At 45.7% G+C, this 10083-nt stretch overlaps 1 protein-coding gene across 3 annotated transcripts in view; it reads right to left on the reverse strand.

The window, feature by feature from the left end:
• Positions 1–8742, reverse strand: part of palm2akap2 (palm2 and akap2 fusion) — a 207062-nt gene extending 198320 nt beyond the window's left edge. The window contains exon 1 of one of the 3 annotated variants that reach the window (XM_045692696.2): positions 8295–8742. In XM_045692696.2, coding sequence (XP_045548652.2) covers positions 8295–8338 — 44 coding nt within the window. In that variant the 5' untranslated portion in view covers positions 8339–8742. The remainder of the gene's footprint in view (positions 1–8294) is intronic. The other 2 variants (XM_082960614.1, XM_045692695.2) reach the window with 2 other exon arrangements.
• Positions 8743–10083: the final 1341 nt, after the last annotated feature.

Consider the following 10083-nt stretch of genomic DNA (forward strand, 5'->3'; position numbering starts at 1 on the left):
TATTGGTGTGACAGCGTTACCAGGAACAGGTCTGTGAAGGAACAACTTAAAGAAGCAAGAACATCCTTGAAGGAGAGGAGAAAATGACTCAACACCATAACTGCTTCAGGGCGTTAGTGAACGAGCTACGCTCCCCAAAGAACACAAGTGATCATTACCAACATAAGGATATACAGCAACACGTGGTATCCATGTGGCTTCTCCTGTATGTTAATGAGCCCTGGCTTCTCCTGTGTATTAATGTCTCCTGGCTTCTCCTGTATGTTAATGAGACCTGGCTTCTCCTGTATGTTAATGATACCTGGCTTCTCCTGTATGTTAATGATACCTGGCTTCTCCTGTATGTTAATGATACCTGGCTTCTCCTGTATGTTAATGATCCCTGGCTTCTCCTGTATGTTAATGATCCCTGGCTTCTCCTGTATATTAATGTCTCCTGGCTTCTCCTGTATGTTAATGATACCCTGGCTTCTCCTGTATGTTAATGATCCCTGGCTTCTCCTGTATATTAATGTCTCCTGGCTTCTCCTGTATTAATGTCCCCTGGCTTCTCCTGTATTAATGACCCTGGCTTCTCCTGTATGTTAATGATCCCTGGCTTCTCCTGTATGTTATTGATACCTGGCTTCTCCTGTATGTTAATGATCCCTGGCTTCTCCTGTATATTAATGTCTCCTGGCTTCTCCTGTATGTTAATGATCCCTGGCTTCTCCTGTATTAATGATCCCTGGCTTCTCCTGTATATTAATGTCTCCTGGCTTCTCCTGTATGTTAATGACCCCTGGCTTCTCCTGTATGTTAATGATCCCTGGCTTCTCCTGTATTAATGACCCTGGCTTCTCCTGTATGTTAATGATCCCTCGGCTTCTCCTGTATGTTAATGAGACCTGGCTTCTCCTGTATGTTAATGATCCCTGGCTTCTCCTGTATATTAATGTCTCCTGGCTTCTCCTGTATTAATGATCCCCTGGCTTCTCCTGTATTAATGACCCCTGGCTTCTCCTTATGTTAACTTTCCCTGGCTTCTCCTGTATTAATGAGCCCTGGCTTCTCCTGTATGTTAATGATCCCTGGCTTCTCCTGTATTAATGAGCCCTGGCTTCTCCTGTATGTTAATGATATCTGGCTTCTCCTTATGTTAACGCAATCTGGCTTCTCCTGTATGTTAATGATCCCTGGCTTCTCCTGTATATTAATGTCTCCTGGCTTCTCCTGTATGTTAATGAGCCCTGGCTTCTCCTGTATGTTAATGAACTCTGGCTTCTCCTGTATTAATGACCCCTGGCTTCTCCTGTATGTTAATGATCCTCCTGTATGTTAATGAACCCTGGCTTCTCCTGTATTAATGATCCCTGGCTTCTCCTGTATTAATGATCCCTGGCTTCTCCTGTATTAATGATCCCTGGCTTCTCCTGTATGTTAATGATCCCTGGCTTCTCCTGTATTAATGATCCCTGGCTTCTCCTGTATGTTAATGAACCCTGGCTTCTCCTGTATTAATGACCCCTGGCTTCTCCTGTATGTTAATGTCCCCTGGCTTCTCCTGTATTAATGACCCTGGCTTCTCCTGTATGTTAATGAGCCCTGGCTTCTCCTGTATTAATGACCCCTGGCTTCTCCTGTATGTTAATGTTCCCTGTCTTCTCCTTTATGTTAATGATCCCTGGCTTCTCCTGTATGTTAATGAATCCTGGCTTCTCCTGTATTAATGACCCCTGGCTTCTCCTGTATGTTAATGTTCCCTGTCTTCTCCTTTATGTTAATGATCCCTGGCTTCTCCTGTATTAATGATCCCTGGCTTCTCCTGTATGTTAATGAACCCTGGCTTCTCCTGTATTAATGACCCCTGGCTTCTCCTGTATGTTAATGTCCCCTGGCTTCTCCTGTATTAATGACCCTGGCTTCTCCTGTATGTTAATGAGCCCTGGCTTCTCCTGTATTAATGACCCCTGGCTTCTCCTGTATGTTAATGTTCCCTGTCTTCTCCTTTATGTTAATGATCCCTGGCTTCTCCTGTATGTTAATGAATCCTGGCTTCTCCTGTATTAATGACCCCTGGCTTCTCCTGTATGTTAATGTTCCCTGTCTTCTCCTTTATGTTAATGATCCCTGGCTTCTCCTGTATGTTAACGATCCCTGGCTTCTCCTGTATGTTAATGTCCCCTGGCTTCTCCTGTATTAATGACCCTGGCTTCTCCTGTTTGTTAATGAGCCCTGGCTTCTCCTGTATGTTAATGATCCCTGGCTTCTCCTGTATTAATGATCCCTGGCTTCTCCTGTATGTTAATGAGCCTTGGCTTCTCCTGTATATTAATGTCTCCTGGCTTCTCCTGTATGTTAATGAGCCCTGGCTTCTCCTGTATGTTAATGAACCCTGGCTTCTCCTGTATGTTAACCATCCTCCTGTATGTTAATGATCCCTGGCTTCTCCTGTATTAATGATCCCTGGCTTCTCCTGTATATTAATGATCCCTGGCTTCTCCTGTATATTAATGAGCCCTGGCTTCTCCTGTATGTTAATGAGCCCTGGCTTCTCCTTTATGTTAATGACCCCTGGCTTCTCCTGTATTAATGATCCCTGGCTTCTCCTTTATGTTAATGATCCCTGGCTTCTCCTGTATATTAATGTCTCCTGGCTTCTCCTGTATGTTAATGATCCCTGGCTTCTCCTGTATGTTAATGATCCCTGGCTTCTCCTGTATATTAATGTCTCCTGGCTTCTCCTGTATTAATGATCCCTGGCTTCTCCTGTATTAATGACCCTGGCTTCTCCTGTATGTTAATGATCCCTGGCTTCTCCTGTATGTTAATGAGACCTGGCTTCTCCTGTATGTTAATGATCCCTGGCTTCTCCTGTATATTAATGTCTCCTGGCTTCTCCTGTATTAATGATCCCTGGCTTCTCCTGTATTAATGACCCTGGCTTCTCCTGTATGTTAATGATCCCTGGCTTCTCCTGTATTAATGAGCCCTGGCTTCTCCTGTATGTTAATGATATCTGGCTTCTCCTTATGTTAACGCAATCTGGCTTCTCCTGTATGTTAATGAGCCCTGGCTTCTCCTGTATTAATGAGCCCTGGCTTCTCCTGTATGTTAATGAGCCCTGGCTTCTCCTGTATGTTAATGATCCCTGGCTTCTCCTGTATATTAATGTCTCCTGGCTTCTCCTGTATGTTAATGAACTCTGGCTTCTCCTGTATTAATGACCCCTGGCTTCTCCTGTATGTTAATGATCCTCCTGTATGTTAATGAACCCTGGCTTCTCCTGTATTAATGAGCCCTGGCTTCTCCTGTATTAATGATCCCTGGCTTCTCCTGTATGTTAATGATCCCTGGCTTCTCCTGTATTAATGAGCCCTGGCTTCTCCTGTATTAATGAGCCCTGGCTTCTCCTGTATGTTAATGAGCCCTGGCTTCTCCTGTATGTTAATGATCCCTGGCTTCTCCTGTATATTAATGTCTCCTGGCTTCTCCTGTATGTTAATGATCCCTGGCTTCTCCTGTATTAATGATCCCTGGCTTCTCCTGTATTAATGATCCCTGGCTTCTCCTGTATATTAATGTCTCCTGGCTTCTCCTGTATGTTAATGAGCCCTGGCTTCTCCTGTATGTTAATGAGCCCTGGCTTCTCCTTTATGTTAATGACCCCTGGCTTCTCCTGTATTAATGATCCCTGGCTTCTCCTTTATGTTAATGAACCCTGGCTTCTCCTGTATATTAATGAGCCCTGGCTTCTCCTGTATGTTAATGATCCCTGGCTTCTCCTGTACTAATGATCCTTGGCTTCTCCTGTATATTAATGATCCCTGGCTTCTCCTGTATGTTAATAACCCTTGGTTTCTCCTGTATGTTAATGATCCCTGGCTTCTCCTGTATGTTAATGATCCCTGGCTTCTCCTGTATGTTAATGATCCCTGGCTTCTCCTGTATGTTAATGATCCCTGGCTTTTCCTGTATGTTAATGATCCCTGGCTTCTCCTGTATGTTAATGATCCCTGGCTTCTCCTGTATGTTAACGAGGCCTGGCTTCTCCTGTATGTTAATGAGCCCTGGCTTCTCCTGTATGTTAATGAGGCCTGGCTTCTTTGTGGAGAGTGAAGTCAGGAAGTGTCCTATGTTTCTTTGTGGAGAAGTCACGAGGAAGTGCCCTATGTTTCTGTGAGGGAGTAAAATCAGGAAGCAGATGGACAACACATCGTTTTTCTTTTCAACTCTCAGTAGTTTACATGACACACCTATATTAAAACTTCCAGTTATTCCCTAAGTACTGTTTGCCAAAAAGGCAACATTTTTACAGAACTTAGACTTTCTGTAAGCAGTAGAGTACTCACTGAAGTTTGATGTCAACTTCCTTAATTAAAGGGGGGAGAGAGAGGTAGAATACCTAGAGAGAAAGGTAGAATACCTAGAGAGAGAGAGGTAGAATACCTAGAGAGAGAGGTAGAATAGAGAGAGAGAGAGGTAGAATACCTAGAGAGAGAGGTAGAATACCTAGAGAGAGAGGTAGAATACCTAGAGAGAGAGGTAGAATACCTAGAGAGAGAGGTAGAATAGAGAGAGAGAGGTAGAATACCTAGAGAGAGAGGTAGAATACCTAGAGAGAGAGAGAGAGAGAGAGAGAGAGAGAGAGAGAGAGAGAGAGAGAGAGAGAGAGAGAGAGAGAGAGAGAGAGGAACAGAACAATACAGCACAGAAGAATACCAGAAAGCAATCTGGAACCAGAATATCCAAACACTCTTAGATAACTTTCTGGATACCACATTCACTCACGGTAAAGAAGGCATCAATCTAGCAGTAGAAAACATCAACTATATATTCAGGCAAACGGCAAAAGAAGCACAATTGAAATTGATTAAAAAAAAAATTAAAAAAAAATCACAGATGACAACCGGTTTGATGCAGATTGTAAAATTATAAGGAAAAAACTTAGAACACTATCCAACCAAAAGCACAGAGACCCAAATAATGGTGAATTACGCCTTCATTACTGTGAGACTTTAAAACTCTATAAACGTACACTCAGAACCAAAAAAGCACAGTACAACAGCAAGCAGCTGACACTAACTGAGGAGTCCATAAACACAAACAACTTCTGGCAAAATTGGAAGAAAAATAAATACATCTAAACAAGAGGAATTAGCGATACAAAATGGTGTCATATGGACAACCCATTTCAAAACACTCTACAACTGTCACGTTCTGACCAGTAAAAGGGGTTATTTGTTATTGTAGTTTGGTCAGGGCGTGGCAGGGGGTGTTTGTTTTGTGTTGTCTGGGGTTTTTGGGTATTGTTCTATGTTTTGTATTTCTATGTTCTTTCTATGTTGCGTATTTCTTTGTGTTGGCCTGGTATGGCTCTCAATCAGGGACAGCTGTACATCGTTGTTGCTGATTGGGAGCCATACTTAGATAGCTGTCGTTCGTTTTTCTTGTTTTGTGTAGTGTTCTAATAAAGTTAATATGAGCATTCACATCCCCGCTGCATGCTGGTCTAATCCTTACGACGGCCGTGACAACAACACCGTTCAAATTGACACAAAAGCAGAAGAATGCCAAATTCATGAGAAGTTGAATGGATTAGAAAAAGCTATGAAGGACAATCAAAATCTATTGGACTCCCCAATTACTGACCAGGAGCTCTATAAGAAACTTCAGGCTCTCAAACTTAAAAAAAAAAAAAAACCCGCGGACCTGATGGCATCCTAAATGACATGCTCAAACTCAAATTTAATTGAATTGAATTGTATTGAGAGAGAGAGAAAGAGAGAGAGAGAGAGAAGAGAGAGAGAGAGAGAGAGAGAGAGAGAGAGAGAGAGAGAGAGAGAGAGAGAAAGAGAGAGAGAAGAGAGAGAGAGAGAGAGAGAGAGAGAGAGAGAGAGAGAGAGAGCTAAAGAGGGAGAGAGAGAGAGAGAGAGAGAGAGAGAGAGAGACAGAGAGATGAGAAGACAAACCCTGTCTCCTGCTTCGTTCTATAGGTAGAGGACTCCTGATATCTTCAGGTGTGATAGGGATCATGTTTGGCTTCATCTTCATCATCTACTTTAAGGATTGTCTGTCTTCCCGGTAGCCTACTTGGTGTTTGAACTGCAGGTTAGTGTTTTTCGTCAGGAACCTTGTTCCGGAGGAAGCTTTGCTGTGTGGTGAAATGAAGACAGTTCTGCCGAGTTATTCTGCCCCGTTATTCTGCCCAGTTATTCTGCCCAGTTATTCTGCCAACTCTCTCTCTCTCTATCTCTCTCTCTCTCTCTCTCTCTCTCTCTCTCTCTCTCTCTCTCTCTCTCTCATATATATATATATCTCACTTCTCTCTCTCTCTCTCTCTCACTTCTCTCTCTCTCTCTCTCTCTCGCTCTCTCTCTCTCACACTTCTCTCGCTCTCTCTCTCGCACTTCTCTCTCTCTCTCTCTCTCCCACTACTCTCTCCTCTTCTATCAAACCATACTCCCTTCTGCTAAATCCTTCTCCCTCCTGTCTCCTGATTCTGCCTCTTAAACCCTCCTCTCCTCCCTTCCTTCATCCTTTGACTCTCACTGTCCCCTTTCCTCCCGGCCGGCTCGGCACTTTCCTTCTGCTACGTGGCTGAGGGACTCATTGCGAGTTTACAGAACTGGCCATCTCCAGAAACCTTCTCCCATTCCTCACTTCCCTTATCAACTCATCCCTGACTACTGGCTGTGTCCCCTCTTCAATTCAAGATGGCTAGAGTTGCTCCCCTCCTCAAGAAACACTTGACCCCTCTGATGCCAACTAACACTCACTAACACTCACTAACACTCATTAACACTCACTAACACTCACTAACACTCACTAACACTCACTAACACTCATTAACATTCACTAACACTCACTAACACTCACTAACACTCACTAACACTCATTAACACACACTAAAACTCACTAACACTCACTAACACTCATTAACACTCACTAACACTCACTAACACTCACTAACACTCACTAACACTCATCTAGCAATGACTTTACTGAGCTACTTGTACTAATGTGCTAACTATGACTGTGATATGTGGTTGTCTCACCTAGCTGAATTCATTAACTGTAATTTCGCTCTGGATAAGAACACAGCTGAGTAAAAGCAGTTGTGTTTCCCTGATGCAATCACAGAACTGTAGCCCGGTCAGCCCTGAGCTAGAGGCACTGAGCCATGGAGAACGAGAGAGAGACAGAGAGACATAGAGAGAGAGACATAGAGAGAGAGAGACATAGAGAGAGAGAGAGAGAGACATAGAGAGAGAGAGAGAGAGAGAGAGACAGAGAGAGAGAGACAGAGAGAGAGAGAGAGAGACAGAGAGAGAGAGAGAGAGAGAGAGAGACAGAGAGAGAGAGACAGAGAGAGAGAGAGAGAGAGAGAGAGAGAGAGAGAGACAGAGAGAGAGAGAGAGACAGAGAGAGAGAGAGAGAGAGACCCAAGACAAAGATAGTCTGCTCAATGTGACTGACCCAACCCTATGAATAATATACATGATGAACCATCCATAAACAAAGAGGTGGAGAGGGAGAGGGAGAGAGAGAGAGAGAGAGAGAGAGAGAGAGGGAGAGAGAATGATGACACGTTGAGTAGCTCTCTCCTCCCTGCATGGAGCCATGACCAGCTGAGTTAGTGCCTTGCTCATCCAGAGCTGCTGTTGCCACAGCAACCCTGGGATGATGTCCGGCGGAGGAGGAGGGCAAAGCAGGATGGAGGATGAAGAGAGGGAGGGATGGATGATGGAGAGAGGGAGGGAGACGGATGAGGAGAGGGAGGGAGACGGATGGAGGATGAAGAGAGGGAGGGATGGAGGATGAAGAGAGGGAGGGAGACGGATGGAGGATGAAGAGAGGGAGGGAGACGGATGGAGAGAGGGAGGGATGGAGGATGAAGAGAGGGAGGGATGGAGGATGAAGAGAGGGAGGGAGACGGATAGAGAGAGGGAGGGATGGAGGATGAAGAGAGGGAGGGAGACGGATGGAGAGAGGAAGGGATGGAGGATGAGGAGAGGGAGGGATGGAGGATGGAGAGAGGAAGGGATGGAGGATGAGGAGAGGGAGGGATGGAGGATGGAGAGAGGAAGGGATGGAGGATGAGGAGAGGGAGGGATGGAGGATGAAGAGAGGGAGGGAGACGGATGGAGAGAGGAAGAGGGAGGGAGGGAAGAGGAGATTGTAGGGAGGGAGTGAGGGCGATGGAGGGAAGAGGATGGAGAGAGGAAGGGATAGAGGAATGAGGTGGAGGGAGGGAGGGTGTGAGGCAGGGAGGAGGAAGAGGAGGGAGGAATATAGAAGGTAATGCTACTCACTCTGGTGATGCTGGGGCTTTCCTCTGCAGAGGTGTGCCTATCATGTCTCTCTCTCTCTCCTCCAACACTTCTCTTCCTGTTTCTCTCCTCCGACTCTCTCTCTCTCTCGCCTCCCGCTCTTCTCTTCCTGTTTCTCTCCTCCGACTCTCTCTCTCTCCCTCTCACTCTTCTCTTCCTGTTTCTCTCCTCCTCCGGCTCTCTCTCTCTCTCCTCCAACACTTCTCTTCCTGTTTCTCTCCTCCTCCTCCTCCTGCTCTCTCTCTCTCTCGCCTCCCGCTCTTTCGCTCCTCCTCCTTTCCTCCCACTCCTCTATTTTGATAGGGTTTCTTCACCTCTGAAAGGACTGCTCCTCCTCCTGGCGAGTCACTCTTCCAGCAGAACAGCAGTGTGTGTCAGCAGCATAACATCACGTCTTTACAGAAACACAGCGACTGCAACATCACATCCACATCTCAGTCTCATCACATCGGTCTGCGGCTCGCAGCATCCTGCATCTCCCTCCACGGCACAGCACTGTGACAGCTAGCACAGCCTGCAGCCTGCAGGAGGAAGAGAGAGAGAGAGGAGGAGAGAGGGAGTGTGAAGAGGAAGAGAGAAGGAGGTAGAGAGTGTGGAGTGAGAGAGGTGTGTGACGGGAGGGAGGGAAGGGAGGTGGGAGAGAAAGAGAGAGAGAAGGCAAGGAGGGAGGGAGGGAGTAGAGAGCGAGGGAGGGAGGGAGGGAGGGAGGGAGGGAGGGAGGGAGGGAGGGAGGGAGGGAGGGAGGGAGGGAGGAGAAATCAGTAAATCCAAGACTATTCCGTTCCCCATGTTGAGTGGGAAAATTACAGTATTAGTGTTTGTAATCCAGTATATTATTTTCAAACCTGTATGTATCGTATTGCCTCATTCATTAAATTAAAGACATTCTCCAGTACTTTTGAATACTTTTTAACCAGTAGTTCTGCAAAGGAGCACTAACGAGCCAAAAGTGGTCCCTGAAAATCTCTCTCTCCCTATCTCTCTCTCTCTCTCTCTCTCTCTCTCTCTCTCTCTCTCTCTCTCTCTCTCTCTCTCTCTCTCTCTCTCTCTCTCTCTCTCTCTCTCTCTCTCTCTCTCTCTCCCGATCTCTCTCTCTCACCATCTCTTTCTCTCTCTCTTTCCCTCCCTATCTCTCCCTCCCTCTCCCTCCCTCTCTCCTTCTCTCCTTCTCTCTCTCTCTCCATCTCTCTCTCTCTCCATCTCTCTCTCTCTCTTTCTCAGCTGTGTCCACTGAGTGGTTGGGCCTGCCCTACAACCTCATTGGATAACGCTGGGCCGGCCTCCTGTTGGCTATCACTCAAATGTTCATTAGCCAGAACAACACATTTCTAGGGGCCCAAGTGGGGGGAAAATCAGGGGAAATGGTTTGGCAAAGCTTCAAGAAAACAGTCATTTTCAAACTAGAGATTTGGTGGCTAATTGAGGTCAGACATATTATGTGTGTACATATACTACACATTGACACATCCAGCTCAAAGAGGAAGTTTAAAAAAAAAATGCTGTATTAGTCGCCAAAGTACCGAAGCATATCTTTAATTCAAAGGCAGCGCAAACAAATATAATCATGTTGAGCAAAACAGACATTTTTATGTCCAGTCTCTAAGTCCAGCGAGTCAATGTCTAAGTCTGGTCAGTCTCTGTGTGCTGTGTTGTTTGCAGCCACTTCTAGATGGTAAGCAGCATTTAAAGGACCCTGATAGCAGTAGACATTCCCTTCCCAGCCCCAGAGGTCCCAGGGGACAGAGCTAATCCCAGGGGACAGAGCTAAGGT

This window comes from Salmo salar, chromosome 13, assembly GCF_965601325.2.
Source record: "Salmo salar chromosome 13, fSalSal1, whole genome shotgun sequence".
Lineage (NCBI taxonomy): Eukaryota > Metazoa > Chordata > Actinopteri > Salmoniformes > Salmonidae > Salmo > Salmo salar.